The sequence below is a fragment of the Peromyscus maniculatus genome, chromosome 8 (assembly GCF_049852395.1).
Source record: "Peromyscus maniculatus bairdii isolate BWxNUB_F1_BW_parent chromosome 8, HU_Pman_BW_mat_3.1, whole genome shotgun sequence".
Classification (NCBI taxonomy): domain Eukaryota; kingdom Metazoa; phylum Chordata; class Mammalia; order Rodentia; family Cricetidae; genus Peromyscus; species Peromyscus maniculatus.
This window is the reverse complement of record NC_134859.1, coordinates 64134463-64153988: the sequence shown is the minus strand read 5'-3', so window position 1 is coordinate 64153988 and position 19526 is coordinate 64134463. Positions and strand designations below refer to the sequence as shown.

Here is a 19526-nt window from a genome sequence, read left to right as displayed (position 1 = left end):
TTATCATTCCCTAAAATGCCCACCTGTTTCTTGCCTAAGTATTATCTTTTAGGATTTTCTCCAGGTGCTAGAAAGATGGCTCAGCAGATCAAAGAACCTGGCAGTGCTTCAGTTTTATGCCTACTATGTACGTAAATCTTTGTTGCCTGAACAAAGTAATTTATCAAAAATGATACAAGGCTGTGGATATGGTGTTAGTATTTGCCGAGAACGCACAAGGACTTGAATTCAATGTCCCAACACTAAATACTAGAAAAATAGCCAGGAGGTGGAGGCTCACACCTTTAATCCTAGCACTCAGAGGCTGAGGCAGGTGGTTCCCTGTGAATTTGAGACCAGCCTGGTCTAAAAAGTCAGTTCCAGGACAGACAGAGCTCTTAGAGACAACCTTGTCTCAAAAAATAAATGAATAAATAAAAAATAAAATAAATAGAGAAAGAAAGAAAGAAAGAAAGAAAGAAAGAAAGAAAGAAAGAAAGAAAGAAAGAAAGAAAGAAAGGAAACTCTGTGTTGTTTTGTGTAGAAAAGGTCTTACTGTGTAGCCTCGGCTGGCCTGGAACTTGCTATGTAGACCAGGCTGGCCTCTGCCGTGAGTGCTGAGATTAAAGGTATGCACAACCAAACCACGCCAGCAAGAAACAATTCTTGAATCTTTGGCCTCTTTCCCTGACTAATTCTCTTTTGACCCCAGTACTTGCTGATCTCCTGGCCACAGGATCAGAATCTTGAAGCTTCCTCATTATTAGCGATATAAACCTAAGATGAGTAAACTAAACCCAGAGTCTCATCGGCCCCAGCCTACCTCCTGAGGACCCCTTCTCAGGCCGTCCACCGAAGCTAGGAGTGCTGACATGAGGTGGCACTGGGGCGTTAGGTGGGATGCCACGCTTTGGCTTTTTGGCTGACATCTGGGGATCAATCTTCAAACCTTTCAGGGCCTCCGTAGAGAGATTGCGTTTGAGGACAGCTGCCTTTTTGTAACCATCGTATAAGCCAAAGGCAATGTCCCTGTTGGTGGTTGTCCAGGAGATCCGTAAATCTACCAAGTACAGCTGATGTGTATGAAAGGCAGGGTCACCATCTCGAGTAGAGAGCTCCTTAGAAACAGGAAAAGGATACAGAATCACACAGGCATCACCACAGACATCCCACCACTACTTCTGAACAAAAAATGCAGACAAACGTGTTAAACAAGGAAGTGGCTCTGGAGGAGAGGTGTGAAGACCCTGGAGAAAGAACTAGTAAGTGGTCTTAGTTTGTACATCACTTTACATCCTAACTGTGCCGAGTGCGTTTTTAATGAATCTGGTCATTTCAAAAGCCGTCCATACATAACTGGGAGATGGAGAAAGGCGGCACTGAATGAAGTGTTAAAAAGTTTTACTTTATTTCCTGAAGACCAAGAGACTTGTTACAAAAGAAAAGGGGTCTTCCTTTTTATTTCCTGAAGACCAAGAAACTTGTTGGACAAGAAAAGGAATCTTCCTCTTGGGGGAGTGGCGGCGCTGGGGTTTGAACTCAGGGCTTTGCACACACTAATCTATACTCGACACTGAGCTGCATACCCAGCTGAGGAGTTTTCAAGAGGGATTTCTACCTGTGGCAGCACCACCTGCAACCCCAGCACTTAAGTGGGAAAAGGACAGAATATTCGAGTCAAGCCTGGGCTACAGAGCAAGACTATCTCTCCCCCGCAAAAAAAAAGCCACAGGAGCAAAGGGCCAGTGGTATGGCTCAGCATTTAAAGGCTTTTGCTGCCAAGCTTGAAGACCTAAGTCTGATCCCTGTGTACACACAATAAATGTAATAAAAATTTTCAAAAGAAGCTGGTGAGGGTCGGGCAGTGGTGGCACAGGCCTTTAATCCCAGCACTCGGGAGACAGAGACAGGAGGCCTCTGTTCGAGGCCAGCCTGGTCTGTGGAGTGAGATCCAGGACAGCCAAGGCTACATAGAGAAGAAACCCTGTCTTGAAAAACCAAACAAAAGAAAACAAGCTGGTGATATGACTCGGTGGATGAAGGTGCTGGCCATCAAGCCTAATGACTTGAGTTGGATCTTCTGGACCAATATGGTGGAAAGAGAGAACGGACTCGAACTAGCTTTCCTCTGACCTGTATGCACATACACCCACCCACCCACCCACCCAAGAAATGAAATTTTAAAAAAGAGACACTGATACAACTACACCAAGTGAATATACTATAAAGGAATGACACACATGCTATGAATACCTTACCAGAACCTTACCAGAAATTAACTCTCACCCCTCATGTGACAGGACCTGGAGTCAGGAGATAATTAGGTGTGGATGAGGACATGAGGGTAGGGCTCACATGACAGCAAGACCCAGGACTGGCACTCTATTACTGGACTTCTCAAGTCTCCAAAACTACTAGAAATTTCTGTCATTTAAGCCACCAGCAGTCTGTTTGGCCCATTTGACCTGAGACACCTACTAACGTAACTGACGTAAAAGAGACTGTCAACAGTACCTCTTCAGTGGTGCGGTTGCTGTGCCGCTGGTAAGTGAGGGAAGACAGGCTCAACAGGTGGGTCTTTGTTATCATGGGGTCAAGGCAGTGGTCAGCATTCTCTTCAGTAGGTGAAGCCATCAGGTGGACAGTCACCTGACTTAAGTCACTCACCATCTGGGTCACACTCCACTCAGAAATAAGGCGCCGCATCACTGTGCCAGCTGCGAAAAGAAACACAGTCCATGCAGAATGGTATGAAAGGATTTGAGTCACTAGGGAAGAGGAGAATGGAACTAAGAAAACACACACACACACACACACACACACACACACACACACACACTCACACACACACACACACACACACACACACACACACACACACACACACACACACTCACACTCACACACGGAACAGACTAGGAGGACTGGAAACTTTGGCCTGACCTTGAGGTATAAGCCGCTGAGTTCCCCGAGTGAAGACATGGCCCTGACTGCACTCAATCTGGATGCCTCGCTGCTGGGCAAACGAGGCCCAGTAATGGACCTGGTAACAAGAACACAACACTGAAGGACGGATACCACAGAGATGAGTGAGAGATTCAATGTGTTAGAAAATAAGGGAACCGAGAAAGGGGCACACAGTTCAATGTTGGGTGCCAGAGTCTAACCTGCAGCCAGGGAAAGAGCGCCGTATAGGAAAGCTGTTTGTAGTGCTGGCCAAGTTTCTTCTTGCTGGGCTTCAAGTTATTAAAGAGCTTTCCTCTACAGATAGGCCTTGTGACGCTAGTCCACGTTGCCCAGAAATTCTGCATCCAGCGCAGGGTACTACTGTACAGCAGAATCCGGGGCTGGGCTATTGCTGCAAAGGAAGGCGCAGGCATATCCAAGCTGTGGCTGAAACCGAGGCGAGGAAAGGGCTTTCCTAGCTTCAGTCTTAGAGATTAAAAAGTACAAACAGCTCCTCATAGTCAGCACCCCAGCACCTCTTCTTTCAAGGATCTAAGCCCTCCGCTTTCACCTACTGCTATGGTCTAATGTTTGTGTCCACTCCCTTCCCCTGACTCCACCAGCCAGATTTTTAGGTTAAAATTCTAAACACCAAGGTGATGGAATTGATGTGGGAAGATGATTGATATCAAGGACACAGACCTCGTGAATGACATTGATGACAAAAGGTAGTCTGGGTCAGCTGCCAGCTGGGTCAAGAGACCCCAAGGAGTTTATTGGCTCTTTCTACCACTTGAGGACATAGCAAGAAGGCGGCCCTGCCACGTGAGGAATGGACCTTCACCACACTGAACCTGACAGCACTTCCATCTTTAGCTTCCTAGACGATACAACTCTGAGATTATTCATTACTCTTGAGCAATGTAATTATGGTACTATTGTTATTAGCAATTCAAAAAGACATAATCCTCCTACAAAGGTCCTAAACTAAATTCTGCTCTGTCCTTCTATCCTATCCTTCTTTCAATCTAAAGCAGTCAGTATCCCAAGCCCATCCTCCCATTGTCCCAGGCCCAAGTCTCACTCCCACTATGGCGAGTCAAATCCATCTTGATGGAGAGATTGAGGTTCTCGGAGTGGAAGGCCCGGTAGGAGTCATGGAGCTGGCCCAAGGGTACCTCAGGCAGGAACTCTGGGGCCCTCAGAGTGACACTGTGATGATCATGAGGGTTCCCATGGCACAGCCACTGCAGGTCCAGTGTCATGCAGAGGTCAGGCAGGTGAAGGAAGCAGCAGTCGTCATACCTGCCTCACAACGGAGCCCCAGCCCTCAGTCACTGGGCTCTTCCCTTGGCTCTTCCCCTCTCCCTCCGCCCTGACTCCCCCATCTAGTTAAGGCCCCACCCTTCACTCCACTCACTTAGAGGCTGTTCTTACGTTGACATCCAGGTCCCCTTTGAACACAAACTGACCAGGTTTCCAATGGAAAGAAAGATGGCTCCATTCCCAGTGCATGTTTTCAGTTGTATTATACGGGTCCTACAATGACACGCCCCATCCCCAAGAACAAGGTGAGCTATGGCTAAGAGAACAGCCCCCCAAACCAGTACTTTTCTCTCTGTGCCCCACATGCTCTACAGGCCCCAACTATACTATCCCAGTAAGGAAATGACTCCACGGAGCCCCTCACCTCAGTGGCCAGCTGATGCAGGTTTGCTTGTTCAATATCCATATGCCAGTCCCCATGGAACAGAAGACGGCTCTTATCCCACCAGGGCAAAGGCGGACTGGGGTCAGCTGAGGGCTTAGTCAAGAGGTCCACACATTGACCAATCAGCGTCCAGGCTGGATCCCAGCATGGGCCCCACACCACTGTGTACTGGAAGATTTCCGCTAGGGTAGAGGGGGATGCAGGCTTCAGCTTACTAGAAAATACCTCTGTTCCTCCTTTGCTCCAAAAGGGCCTCAGCTCATCTTCCATCCAAGGCCCCACAAATACCCCTCAGCCAAACCACCTGCCTCCTTTACTCACAGTGGAAGTCATGGTAGAACTTGAGTGGGGGCATGTTCCTCTCTACTGCCACGTTACCCCAGGGAAGCCCCAGATGCAGGATCTGACGTCGACGGGAGCAAGGCTGGCCACTCTGCTCGGTGCCCGCAAGCCGACCCATCAGCCGCCAGTCACGGATCTCAAACAGGTACCGTGGATAGTCTCGGATCCGAACTGTTATTCGACAGTAGAGACACACTGGTTGTTCACGTTCACGCATGTTTTTTTCTCCCTTGTTGTTCTTTTTACCCATCTATAATCAACTGAGGGAACAAGGGCTGGCACCTAAGTAGCAAAGCTAAGACAGGTCGTACAGACCATGAAGCAGAGGCAAGAGGCAGAAGAGCATGAAATTCAAGAGCCACAATAACCTTAGCAACAGCAGTGCTCATGGCCCTAGTGTGTCAGCTGAGCAGACTTAGGGTGAAAATCAGGATCAAAGAGAGGAAAGCAGAGTCCAGCCACCCCAAACCAACTAGTTTCCAATACAACCCAGCTCCTCTGTAACCACTCAGCGGGCTCCCTGGCACTCACAGGACAGACACCAGGCTCCACAAACAGGAGATGCACTTACCCAGGAAAGTTTTGACACTGCACTTGAGCATACGACACCAATGAATGACAAGATCCATTCCTTCAGCAGGAAAAGGGCTGCCAGGGTCAAGCTCTCGAACCTGTTCTATCACATGTTCAGGCCCATGGAAGGATGCATCTGCCAGAGCCACCAGCTCTAGCCCTGCCAGGCTCCAAGTGAGCAGAGCACGGCGCATGGGTGTGTTGCCATAGAGACGACGAGAGCGCTGGATGTAGATTTCAATGTTTTTGCGTTCCAAAGAGGCATAGAGCTCCTCAATTTTTCGAGCTGGCAATAACTCCCCATGCTGCTTCCGCAGGGCGGCCACTTTGGCGTCCAGCAACTGCAGTCTTTTGGCACTCTCCTTACTTTCATCCTTCATCAGTTCGTAGTTATCGTGAAGTTTCACTTCAAACACATCATCCAGGAAAACCCAAGAAAAGTGCTGAACCTTTAAGAGCAGGTCAGGCGGGAGTGGGGCGGGGCCTGGAGAGGCCCAAGCCTGAGTCCCTCGATGCAGCCCCTTCAGCCATTTCTGAACTCCCACAGCCTCATCCAAAGTCCGAGAGAAGTCATAGTGGTAAGGGAACTCCACTGAGACTGATCCAAGAGAAAGGAGCCACACCCGATTCCGGAGGGTCTGCAGTACAGGGAAGGGGTTCCTGTGGAGAATCATCTCCTCTAGCTCAGGTAGGAGCTGCACCTCCACCTCTTTGAAGTTGAAGATGCTATTGCCATCAAAGCCAGCAGCCAACTCCGGGCAGTAAGCCTGCAGTGACCCTCCATGCCGGTTCAGCGACACACTCTCGGCAACCAGGGTAATAAACTTGTCCTCAGCCACAAAAGCCGTCAGTTTGGCTGTGCTCACCTCCAGTGTCAGGGTTAGCAGCCGCCTAGGTGGGGATGGCTCAGGGAGCTGGTCTTCTGGCTCACAAGTGGACTGTGGGGTCTCTAGTTCACGGGATTGAACAATCTCAGGAAACATAGTAGCTCGTAACAAGTCTCGGCATTGCAGAGTGGCCAAGACATGCTGGTACAGGTACATATGATCTGGGGGGCTCCAGAGTAAAGTCAGCCCCGCACCACACTGAACCTTTAGGGTATAAGAAAACAATCTGTCAATCACTATGGCAATCACCTCAGAACAAGAGGTAACAGGGATTATTACACATGCCTACCTGGTTCAAGAATTATGTCCACCCACAAGTCTTTCCCAAGAAATCACATTAATTACTGCCATGCTTGGTTCCCGGTAGTACTAAGATGCTGTTAATCGTCATTTATCTCACACATGTACATTTTTGAGTTTTCCTCTACTAGATTCTAAAATGTTTTGGAAGTAGGGGGTCACGTGTTTTCTTTGGTTACTTATCATACATACTACATCTAATATACACAGAAGGTACTCAATGATCACTTGGCTTTATGTTTCCATTCATATATTACCATTCAATCAGCACTGTACAGAAATAAGCACAACTTGAAATGTTTCGACTAAATGACTTGATTCCTAAAACACAGTGTAAAAGTACTGGCCACACAGTTTAACACAGCAACTGACTTATTATGAATATAAGTCCTTGTCATCCTGAAAGACAAGGTCAGTTCTGATAGCTCAAGGGATGGAGAAACTGAAATAACCAAGACACAGTTTCCAAAGGAAAGTGAGCTCAATGCCTCCCTCCTCCCAGGAAGACCCCACGCCCACCTGATGCTCTACAGAGAAAGCACTGGAAAGCCTCCATCTTCAGACCCCTTCTAGCCTGCCTTCTAAGGAGCCCAGTGTTCCCATAAAGTGTGTTTTGTGTGTGTGTGTGTTAGCACACATCTGGATATTAAAGGGTAACTTTCAGGAGTTGGTCCTCTCCTCTCACTCTACAGGTCCTGGGGATCGTCAGGCCTGACAGCAAACGTGCTTACCCAAGGAGCCACCTCCCAAGCCCTTATCTTTTCTTTTCTTCAGATTTATGTTTATGAATGCTTTGCCTGCATGTGTGTATGCACATCACATGCCTGCTGAAGTGAGAAGAGAGCATCAGATGCTCAGGACCGGAGCTACTGGTAATCAGGAACCACTATGTGGGTGCTGGGAACTGGACCTACAAGCCCTCTGTAAGAAGAGTAAGTGCTCTTAATCACAGAGCCATCTCTCCAGCCCCACTCATTTTTTGTGACAAGGTCTCTCACTGAACCTGAAACTGGCTGTTCAGGTCAAACGTGTTGTACTGTGTGGCTGGTACTTTTACACATGAGGACTGTGAGCTTTCATGATCTACCTATCTCCATCCTTCAATGCTAGAACTACAGGCCTGGCTTTTATATGGGTACTAAGAATTTGAATTCAGGGTCTCTAGCATGCACAGCAAGCACTCTTATCTGCTGAACCAATTCCTGATTTTTCAAAAGCCCACTATTTATATATATATATATGTATGTATGTATGTATATATATGTGTGTGTGTGTGTGTGTGTGTGTGTGTGTATCTTAAAATAATTATAATTAAAATGATATTTCTGGTATCTCCTTTAAAATGACCCTAGAGCTTGGGGTAGGGGAGTCTAAAATGGGTACGGCTGCAACAAGATAGTCACAAATGGGTAATTACCGAAGCTGGAAATATTAAAGTTCAAATATTCTCTCTATATTTTGCATGTATTTTTAGTAACATAGTAAAACATTAAAAATGTAAAAAGAAAGGAAGATGGACACCAGCTGTCACTTTTTTCCAAGGTTCACAACATTAGTCGAAAAGACCAAAAGGCTTGAAGTGGTAGGGAAATCGAGTCTGGCCCCACAGCCGCAAAGCTTTACCTCTAGAGAGCGGATGCTGCTGTGGTAGGTGAGGGAGAGCATGGAGAGGCCAAGCACTGGCGTGGGGATGTCAGGTGCCTTGCAACAGGGCTGCATCTTCTCTGTGACTGATTTTACTAGTGCAAGCACAAGCCCCTGAATCCCCACAGTGGAGGTCTCAGCACTGCCCAAGACAGTCAGTGTGTCCAGTCGTACCTCCGAAGCACCTGATACGGAGAAACCAAAACAACCTGCATTCCAGGTTCGGAAATGACAGCCTGTCCATTCCCCTTCCTCCCCTCTTTACTGTCTTCAGTCGTCCCCCCCCCCCCCCCCAAACGACTCCTAGTATTTTAGGGAAACTATATATCTGGCAAAGTCAGAGAAGTTTCCCAGTGTCTATCACCCACTCCTCAGAACTGCACACAAGAAAATAAAAGCTTGTGTAGGAGCCAGATACACCTGTAACACCGGCTTTTGTTAGGTTGAACTGGAGGATTCTAGGCTGGAGGACACCCTGGACTACTTAATAAGATCATGTCTCAAGAAAAAAACAAACAAACAAACCAATCAATCCCACACCGGTCTCATTCTCTTGAGCACATCAAAGTGACATTTTCCCCTGTGTCTTTTTCAATGCCCGCTTCAATGACTAAGCTGCAGCCCGGAGCCCATTAGTCAAGCCTTTCTAAGTCTCCTGCTCTAACATGGAAACTTTCCAGATGCACAGCTTCCTTAAACGAGAAGCAGCTGACTAAACCAGCGTAATCTGCTGAGTTTACACACTACCCACCTCAGCAGGCTTCCTGGTCCACTTACCAACCAGTGCAGAGAGAGTGAACAGGTTCATGTCCTCCACCTTCAAGTCCACCTTCCACAGTAAGGTCACAGACTCCCCAAGTGAAGGTTTCCTAGAGACAGCTGACTTTTCAGATGGTGGAGTCACTAAGGAGAGGATTCGAGACAGACACTGGGCACAGATGTCTGATATTTCTACCTGAAGTCCTCGAATGGTACAGTCAAGAAAAAGAGTGTTGGACTGGGTGCTGGACAAGCCCAGGGGCTGGTTATAGCTACCCTGGAAAAGAAAGGAAACCTACTGAAACCATGTAGACGCAGTGTTAATACCTTGGCACATCACCCACACCAAGAGCACGCCAGAGATAGGGAGCTCCGTGGGCCCCCACTCAGCACACAGCACCCACATACCTGGAGTGTGAAGGAGTCCAGGACAAGTGCTTCACCCCAAACATGCATGTTAGGTGGATGTGGTGCCCGCTGGATGTGGGACTCACTGCCCACTCGCCAGCAGAGGTGATCCACAGTCAGGACAGCCCGCTGATGGATACTTTGTGGTCGAAGGTGCTGGTAATCTAAGACAGGAGGTAAAAAGCTCATCTACGGAGCCACCATGGCCATGAAACAGGCACAGCTGTAACCAAAGAGCAAATCCTTGTCCCCATCCCTGAACCTTACCCAGGCAGATGGAATTGAACCCCAAAGCAAAAGGTGGTGTGTCTCCAAGCTGAATGGAAACGCTGACATTGGAGATGGAGGTGCTGAAGATAATGGGAGCCAGGATCTGAGGGAAGGTTCTACACAGGGGTAAGAATTGACATCACTGTAATGGCAGCTTCTGATCAAGGAACAATTCAAAGTTTTGTTGTGAATCTTAGGACTGGCAACAACTAGAGAGTAAAAGGCTAATTTTGTCAGACGGCTGCTCCTCCCAGCAGTCATCTGAAGGAACCCCAGAAAAATATGAAGTTAAACAAGATGGAATTTCCACATTCGTAGCCTAATACAGGCAGTGTCAGCAATATCACGTGATTCACCCTAATAACAAGAAGATCACTTACAAATCACTTTCTGTGCAGAACCAGCAAACACTACACAAACAAAAATGGTTCTGTGTATCTGACACCACACCTTTTAACCCAAGGCAGATGAGACATGTTTACCACCCCAGTCAACTTCAAGAAATGTTGGTCTTCTATAAATAAGGCATCGTGCTGGGCACTCGGAATGAAAACATGAAAATGACATCCTCTTACCAACAAAGGGTATAATCCAACAGGGAAATATATATATATATAAAACAGGTTTGCTTCTGAAACTAAGATTTAGGGAACTCAGACATCAAATATCTATTTAATACAAGATATGACACTTTGGATAAAAAGAATCCACCTGATAAGAAGGTGACTTAAAACTCAACTTTTTTGCCAGGCAATGGTGGCGCACACCTTTAATCCCAGCATGAGGGAGGCAGAGGCAGCTGGATCTCTGTTGAATAAGGCCAGCCTGGTCTACAGAGTGAGTTCCAGGACAACCAGAGCTACACAGTGAAGTCCTGTCTTGAAAGCACTCCCTCCCCCAAGCACCTCACCTTCTTTTCCTTTGTTTAAGATCAGGTGAACTAGCTCCTTGGGTCTCCAATGCTAGCATGAGCAGCCAGTGAGAGAATTCCTGGTGTCGGTAATGAATGATACAAGTGTTCAAAACGAGAGAAGCTGAGAGATCAATGGTGGTTACCTGGAAATGAGAAGACCCCAAGGTTTTACTACCATAAACTCATAATGCAACAATGTGGAGAGAGCAGAGAAAAATTCTTGGTAGTATGGGCAGCACACCTGGACATTAGCCTTGAGGGAGTTGAGGCAGACAATCCGTTGGCGACTCTGGGAGAGCAACAGCCCATCTGCAAGAAGCCAGAGAAGCGATGAAGGGAAGACAAAGGGAAGACACAAGACATAACTAGGAGATGGGCAGGTACAAGCAAGAAGATGAGTAAATCGTCATCAACTGCTGTGAGTTAGGGGTTATTGTCTCTCATTAAGGTCCCTCCTTCCCTACCCGCTACAATGATATTAAATTAGGGAACCATGTAGGGTATTAACACAGAACGCTGGTCCTCCCTTAGTAACAGTAACCCCTTCCACGAACCTTCTAGTAGGAGTTCAGTGCTCATCTGGGCCATATCATAGTTGGCTGTGAAGCTTCGAAGGGGCAGCTGATCCTCATCACGGTGGTATAGGAAATGCAGCAGCTTCAGTGTCCAAGTCAGGTGCCTGGACCAGAGACAGAATCTACATCAGAGAGACCTGGAATGCCATTCCCCCTTCCTCTCCACAGATGAGCTCAGCGAGGAGGCCTAGCGGACAAGGCACATTATCGCTCCCCCCCAGTCCCAGGTGAGACCTCACCTCTTTTGACTGTTCATAGACAACACCACACTTGTGTTCTCCATCTTCACTTTGACTTGGTCTGGCAGCTGCTGGAGGAGGTATAGGCCAGGCAGAGTTGGTTCAGCAGAGTTCTCTGTCAAATCTGGAAATAGGAATGAATAATATACATGAGAACCATCAGTCCTTCTTACATTCTCAAATCCTCCCAGCCCTGCCCTCTTTGGTCAAATTCTCACACATAAAGGAAGACAAAAAGATAGGCTAAGCAAATGCCCAAGAGGACACATGGCCAGTAACATTGCAGATCTGGGTACCTGGTGTACTTCCTTCCCCAACAGTATGATGAATAGTTAGGTGTGATGAAAACATATGGACTTGACTGTCAAATAATGTGCATCCATTTTCACTAACTATAAAATGTCAGCCAAGTTATTTAGCAAACTGTTCTAGGGTTGTTTCTTTATTTGTAAAATACAGAAAATGTAGTGAAAACGTACATAAAACACAAAATATAGGTCTAACTCATGGTAAATAACCACTGAATGTTAATTTTTTTACTCAGAACAAGGAAATGCCCATTTCCTCTAATTACCTAGGAGTCAAAGGTTACAGTGTCTAACTGTAACTCAAATGGTGAAAACACTGGTTTTTCTACTTCCAAAATAACCTGAGAATAAGGCAGACAGGAAGCCCAAAGACTAAACTTTACCTGAACAAGAAACAGACTTGGAGAGACGGCCTGGGGCCTGACACAGTAGTTGACTATGGAAGAGACCTTCGTGGAGCTCAGCATGGAGTGTCCACACATCTACAGTGATAGCCCTCAGATGCCAACTGCTGATGCCCACCTGTAGACACAGGTCCAGGGCCAGTGAGAGCTCTACAAGGCATGTATCCTCCTGTGTAGGGAATTGTGAAGTTTTAGGTCAAATTGTAATGGTCTGAAGCCAGTGTGGTGATACATACCTACAACCCTAGTACTCAAAGAGTAAGAGGCCCACCATGAGTTCAGAGCCAGCCTGGGCTACATACCAGGCCAGCCATGGCTATACATGACAAAACAGTCTCCCCCAAAACAAAGAGAGCTACAATGGTTAGGGACTCTAGAACACAAGAACCCTAACTCCTTCCCATCTTATGCTTAGGAAGAAATGGCGTATCGGAAGAACCATGACACTCACCAGCTGACCACTCTTCAAGATTTTGCTATTGATCTTTGATAGGTTCACCTGACAGATTAGACTGGGAAGGAAAAAAGATTAAAAGCATTTAGTCCGGGGGTGGTGGCACACCTCTTTCATCCCAGCACTCAGGAAGGAAAGGCAGGGAGCTTTCTGTAAGTTCAAGGACAGCCTAGTCTACATACAGAGTTCTAAGACACCCAGGGCTGTATAGTGAGACTGTCTCAAAACAAAAATAAAAAACTTTTGATCCCTTTCCCCACAAGAGATTAATTATCTCTCATTTATCTGTTCTCTAGAAAGGACAAGGCAAGCAGAAATATCCAATCTTGGCCTCTCAAGACTACCCAGAACAAGAACCTGCCACCTAGGTAAGGAGGCTCTGACATTTCCCTAAAGCAGCTCCAGACAAGGACACTACCAGACCCTCTCCCACCAACCACTTACCTTTTCCCATCACTGTCCAGAAGGAATCTGCTTCTGCTGACCTGGATGTGCCACAAGGACTCGGAGGTAGCCACCTTGAGGACCATGATGTTTATGGCCTCTACATGAATGGAGAACAGCTGGGGGGAGGAATAAGGTCAGGCAACAATTACTGGAAAGGCATCACTCTTCCTTTCCAGTCGAGAAAGGAAGGAAGTACTTAGCATTTTATTCCCCCCAAATAGTTTACAAAAAAAAAAAAAAAAAAAAAGCCACCCCCAGCTCAAAGGCAGCCAGCCATCCCTGGACCACAGCTGAGAACGACAGAAGGGGCCCGAGAGATGGCTCATCAAGTACTGGCTTCGTTCCTGAGAACTCGGGTTCAATTCCCACACCCCAAAGCTCACAACTGCCTGTAACGCCACCTGCACAAGATTCAATGCTCTGCCAGCCTCTTCGGTCACTCTGACACACGCATGAGCACACACACACAAATAGAAGTATTTAATTTCTAAAAAGAATCTCAGAAGGAGGTCTCACTTGGCAGAAGATCTTCAACAAGGACGGGCTAAGGGACAGCTCCTTCTGCTCCACCTCTGTGTTCTGAGAGAATGGGGCAGACAGGCTAGAAACCTTCTGTAGGTCCGTTCTGATGCGTACTTCTCCAAAGCACAAGGCCACATAGTGTCTGCCAGGAAGAGAAGCCTCATTACATCGGGTCCATCCCCTTCAGCGCCGGCTCCTTTCCTCCCGCACAGCACTCTCCAGGCTCTTTATAGCTCAAATAACAGAGGAGACCTCCGCTGTTCTCAGCAGATCTCACCAAGCTGCACTTGGACTGATGGGAGACTGCGGCAAGAACTCCCCTCCCACCTTGACTGAAACATCTCAGCAGAATAATTTCATTGTTAAAGCTCAACCTCACAACGTTCCCCAAGGGCAGAAGCAAGGACATCCAATACTCACGGCAGATCATAGCTAAGGAGTTTGCTGGAAATCCACAAGTTGTCAATTTCCTAAAACAATATGCAAGAAAGCTGTGTACACTGGCTGCTGGGAAGGCAGCTTTATAAACCTGAAAAGGTCCTGAGTCACAGGAGGAGGAAGTTCTACCAGGCCTCCCACTAAATTGACCCAGCTCTTTCACTGGTTTCTCTGACCAGCACTGGGTATCTTGCTCCTCATGATGTTAGTCAAATTTGCTTAGTAGCTCTCTTTTATGGATATGTTGCCACCCTATTTCCTCTCTTAAATTAGAACAGTAAGTCTGCTGTTTCCTGTTATCTTTCGCCTGTTTCTTGTATCCTTTTTTTTTGATTTTTCGAGACAGGGTTTCTCTATGTAACAACCCTAGCTGTTCTAGAACTCTCTCTGTAGACCAGGCTGGCCTTGAAAGCACAGAGATCCGCCTGCCCCTGCCTCTGCCTCCTGAGTACAGGGATTAAGGGGGTGCACCACCCCTGCTTGGCCTTATATCTTTCTTCCATACCCTGAATACTCTGTGCCTTTTTATTGTGCTTGGTGCTAGATACTAAACAAGACCCAGAATATGCCAGGCTCTATCCCTGAACCACACCACTCCAACTCCTTTAGTTTTGAGACAAGCCTTCGCTAAGTTTCCCAGACAGGCCTTGAACTTATAATCCTCTTGCCTCAGCCCCTTCAGTAGCAAGAATTGCAGGTATATCCCACCAGGTCTAGCCCTATAAACACTTTAAACAACTTGCATCCATTCTCCAAGTGGCTCCTAAGATCCTCTTGACAATGGTGGAGTTAACTAGGAAAACTACCCATGAAGAAAACTAAAGCTTGAAATTTAACTAGATCAGCCACTTATTTTGTTGCCCCCCCAACAAAACACACACAGACACACAGACACACACACACAGACACACACACAGACACACACACACACACACACACACACACACACACACACACTGATTCCCGGAACTCACCACCGTCTGCTGGTGCTGCTGAAACTTAAGACTGACATTTTGGATCCAAAAGAATCGGAAGGATCCAATCTTGAGCTCTGCCTGCAACTTCCGCTGACACCACCTGGTGGCCAATCGGACCACAAGCCACCTGCATAAAAATCAAGTTTAATTTTGAGACCCCCTCCCCTGTTTGGTTCTGGAAAGGCCTTGCAATGGGTGGTAACCTGAAGTCGGGTATTTCTTGGGAACTTTCCGATTTTCCTAAAGCATTTTTCTGTCACATACTTGTAGCCACAATAATTAGGACTACGGGTCCCTAAATTCAAACGAAACCAGACAAACTAAACTCACCAATTAAGACAGGACTTAAAAAAAAAAAAAAGAAAAGAAAAAGAAAAAAGAAAGCAATCCTCAAATCTTTAGAAACCCAAAGTAAAAAGAGGTCCTCAAAAGCAGTCCAAGTGAAGGCAGCCGCGTTAAATACGTCATCACACACTCCCTAGAGGGTCGCGGTCCGCGTCCCCACCCTGCAGACGTCTGCAAAAAGGCAGAGGTCGGTCACACTTGGGACAACTCAAATACCGCTCTTCCCCAGACAGACAGTCCTCCTGACCTCTCTCCAGGGCGGGGCTGCAGGTGCCCTTCGCAATCTGGGGAGAGGACATTCGGGGCGAACGGAGGAGAGGAGACCACCGAGGGGGACCCCTTCCTCACACACACCTACTCGGTTCCTGGCCTCTGCACTGCTCCGGGCCCCGCCCGAGGCCTCGGCGCCCCCCACCCCGCCCCCACCCCGCCGTCCCTCACCCCAGGCCCGGCTGAGCGCCCCCTCCCGTTCCCACCCCCCTCCCCCTGCTGCACCCGATCAGCCCGCGCCTCCTCCAAACCCTCTTCCTCGTCGTCCCGTTCCCCCCCCCGCCCCCCGCGCCGTCGTGGCTGGAAGCCCCTCACCGGCCTAGGAAGAGTGCGCTAAGCGCAACCAGCAGCAAGACCAACAGCGCGGAGAGAAATAGAGGCATTTAGGTCCGGGTCCGGCCCGGCCTGGCCCCGACCCCCGCCATGCCGGGCCCCGACGCCGGAACCGCACAGCGCCGCGGCGGGCCTCGGCCGCGCACGCACACGCAGGCCGCGGGAGCGTTGCTGCGCGCGCGCACCCCCACCCCGGCGGATCGCCGACCATCCGGATGGCTCCCTCCGCGCCCCGCCTCCCCTGCACGCAAGCGCGGAGGGGGCCGACCCGCGGCTTCCGCGGAGTGGGGGCGTGGCCCGAGACGGTGGGCGGGGCGGACCGCGAACGCGCCGGCTTGAGCGCGCCGCGCCCAGGGCGCAGCCTCCCAGGCCCCACCGAGCAGCTCCAGGCTGGCGCAGGGGGCAGAGGTCGGTGTCTGGTACCTGGCTCTGGGAGGTGGCTCATTTCCGCCTCGTGGAGTTCCGCTTCCAAAACACATTCCCTAAGGCAGTGAAGAGCCCGCCTGGCTTCTTAGAGTCGGTCAGGGAAGCTGGCTAAAAGTTACACGTTCCTAGGTCAGATCTGATCCTGTTTGCAAAAAGATTGAAGAGAAAACCCAAGAGGTAATTGAAAGACCTCAGACATCACCTCATCCCACAGGGAAAACAATGGAGTCTATGTCGTTCACTGTCTGAATACTGTTCTGGCCACTTAGTATCTTTTAACACGCGGCGCGCAAAGAGCCATTCTGCACAATTTAGTTTTAGGTTTGTGCGAGGTATAGCATCACCAAGAGCTGGACCTGGGCCAGGGTGGAATATAGCAGAAGTAGTGAATATTGTTCTGTGCTTCACAAATTATCTGAGAAGCAATTTTAATTACATGAAATAGAGAATTCAAGGTCAAATCCGGTCAGAGTGGATTTTGCTTTCTTCGTTGTAAAACTCAGGAAGTGGATAAGGCCTGCTAAGATTATTCTCATGAGTCAGTGTCTGAATAATGGCTTACTAATACAGTACAAGATAAAGACATCCTGGTGGTTCCAAGGTATTATGGAGTATTTGTGTTCTTGGCTCTCAGGTCCTAATCTCCATACGATTCTTCCAGATTTTACTTGGAATTTCTCTTTTGGTACCTTCAGATAATGACTTCAGGACCTGTGAGACAGCTCAACTTGCTGGCAGGCCTGAGGACTTACTTGAGTTCCATCCTCAAAACCCACATGATGGAAAGAAGGCACTAACTCCCACAAGATGTCTTCTGACCTTGCATTCAAGTGTGGTCTCTCTTGCTCAGGGATGGTCCAAGAACTCCACCTAGGTCACTGAGAGGTGCATCACAACACATCTCCCTACTCAAATTCATCTTTTGGGGGTCTCTACCAACACCAGGGCCAACAGAGTAACAATCCAAATGAGGCAAGAAGCAAGCCTGGTTCAACGAGACTCAGTAGCTGGTATTGGTACACACTTCTAGAATCGGGAGTCTGACGCTGGGCAGAATATTTTAGGCATATTTCAGCACAGCATAATTTTGAAAAACAGCTTTCTGTGATAATTAACTCAATCCCATGTGTGCAATAAAACTTAAGACATGTTCACATTGACACTCTTTACAAAGTAATACCTTTTCCAAAAAGATGTGTTCTATTGGCTGAAAACAATGTTCAATGTAAGGGGGTAAGAAGAATGATGGATTAACATAGAAGTCTGTGGGAGTCAGGAGTGGCCTGGCCCTACAGACAGCACAGAGGTCACCTAGGCTGTTGTCAAGTACATGTGACATCTTCCATAAGGATGGGTTCTATTGACTGAGAATACTCAAGATAAAGGTCTAGGGAGGAAGAGTCTGGGATAAACACAATAGTCTGGGGGATTCAGGAATGTCCAGGATCTACAGAGAGCATAGATCGCCAGGCTATTAACTATATCCATTCCCAGATTTCTGAGAGGAAAACAGGTGTATGTCTCCTCTCTTAAGGAAACAACTCTGGGTGGTTTGTTTGTTTGTTTGTTTGTTCTGGTTTGGTTTTTTTGAGACAGGGTTTCTCTGTGTAGTTTTGGTGCCTGTCCTGGATCTCACTCTGTAGACCAGGCTGGCCTTGAACTCACAGAGATCTTCCTGGCTCTGCCTCCCAAGTGCTGGGATTAAAGACATATGCCACCATCACCCGGCAACTCTGGGTGTTTAAACATTCCTGTTTCCCTAGTGCTTATTTGTGAATACAAGGACCTTGTGCCCTCTATACCTCTTATTCAGTCTGTTCACTCCGCTAAAGTAGCTATCGATTCCTTTCTTCCCCCACAAGTCTCTACTCCTAGCCAACTTGCAGCTTGAAATGTTGTCATGTTGTCTTTTTTTTTTTTTTTAAGCTTTTTGAGATAAGGTCTCAATATGTAGCCCTGGTTGGCCAAGAACTTGATATGTAAACCAGGCTGACTTCAAACTTGTAGTGATCCTCCTACCACTGCCTCCTGAGTGCTGGGATTACAAGCATGTACCACTATGACCCCTTCATTTTGAGACAAGGTCTCCCAGTGCAGCTCAAACTGGCCTGGAACTCATAATCCTCCAGTCTCAGCCACCTAAGTACTACTAGGGTTACCTTTGAAATAGCTGATTAATTTCTCCTAGCAAAAAGTCATTCCAAGCATTTAAGAGATTAATAAAAGAAACCCTCTCTAATAATAGTTGGAAGCCGGGCGGTGGTGGCGCACGCCTTTAATCCCAGCACTCGGGAGGCAGAGCCAGGAGGATCTCTGTGAGTTCGAGGCCAGCCTGGGCTACCAAGTGAGTCCCAGGAAAGGCGCAAAGCTACACAGAGAAACCCTGTCTCGAAAAACCAAAAAAAAAAAAAAAAAAAAAAAAAATAGTTGGAGCACCAGCCTTGAACAAGGATTCTTTACAGCATGTATGGGTTTGAGCTATAACATTGCATTTTTACATATGCTTTCATCTGCAAATCTCTTTTAGTTCCCAGACACTTTGAGCAATTAAACATGTTTTACAGAGACAGAAATTGCAGAGTTTGGTTGTTTTGGACAAATGGTGAGATTTACAATTTAAAGATACTGTTACAGTTATCTCCAGACAGACAGACAGCTTTTGTCCTGGCAGACTTATGCCCTTCCTGAGACGAGGCACAGGGATTAATAAGCGACTGTCAGCCAGGGTCATCTTTTCTGAACTGCCTAGCAGAGGCAAGCTCTTGTTGATAATGGCCATGAAGCCCGACTGGGCAGCTGCAAGGAGCTGGAGTTGTTTCCTTTCACCTGCCCAGCAAAGCAGTGCCTCTTCCGCTGAATTTTATTTCTGTGTAACTAATATGTTTCTAAGCAAACTAATTGGCAAACCCTTAATAACATTCATCTTTTTTTTTCTTTTGTTCTAGTTTTGCTTCTTTTGAGACAGGGTTTTTCTGTGTAACAGCCTTGGCTGCCCTGGAACTCACTCTGTAGGCCAGGCTGGCCTCAAACTCAGAGACCCGCCTGCCTCTGCCTCC

At 47.7% G+C, this 19526-nt stretch overlaps 1 protein-coding gene across 1 annotated transcript in view; it reads right to left on the bottom strand.

Moving 5' to 3' along the window:
- Positions 1-16198, bottom strand: part of Bltp2 (bridge-like lipid transfer protein family member 2) — a 32166-nt gene extending 15968 nt beyond the window's left edge. Inside the window, exons 1-24 of the mRNA XM_006977468.3 lie at positions 16027-16198; positions 15094-15223; positions 14102-14151; positions 13676-13823; positions 13157-13275; positions 12710-12770; positions 12238-12427; positions 11547-11670; positions 11287-11411; positions 10974-11041; positions 10730-10875; positions 9817-9935; positions 9550-9713; positions 9160-9418; positions 8362-8567; positions 5550-6642; positions 4958-5149; positions 4616-4818; positions 4346-4464; positions 4010-4230; positions 3147-3337; positions 2923-3022; positions 2494-2696; positions 803-1097 (exon numbers count right to left, since the gene is read on the bottom strand). Coding sequence (XP_006977530.1) covers positions 803-1097; positions 2494-2696; positions 2923-3022; positions 3147-3337; positions 4010-4230; positions 4346-4464; positions 4616-4818; positions 4958-5149; positions 5550-6642; positions 8362-8567; positions 9160-9418; positions 9550-9713; positions 9817-9935; positions 10730-10875; positions 10974-11041; positions 11287-11411; positions 11547-11670; positions 12238-12427; positions 12710-12770; positions 13157-13275; positions 13676-13823; positions 14102-14151; positions 15094-15223; positions 16027-16094 — 4594 coding nt within the window. The 5' untranslated portion in view covers positions 16095-16198. The remainder of the gene's footprint in view (positions 1-802; positions 1098-2493; positions 2697-2922; positions 3023-3146; positions 3338-4009; positions 4231-4345; positions 4465-4615; positions 4819-4957; positions 5150-5549; positions 6643-8361; positions 8568-9159; positions 9419-9549; positions 9714-9816; positions 9936-10729; positions 10876-10973; positions 11042-11286; positions 11412-11546; positions 11671-12237; positions 12428-12709; positions 12771-13156; positions 13276-13675; positions 13824-14101; positions 14152-15093; positions 15224-16026) is intronic.
- Between the last annotated feature and the right edge of the window lie 3328 nt (positions 16199-19526).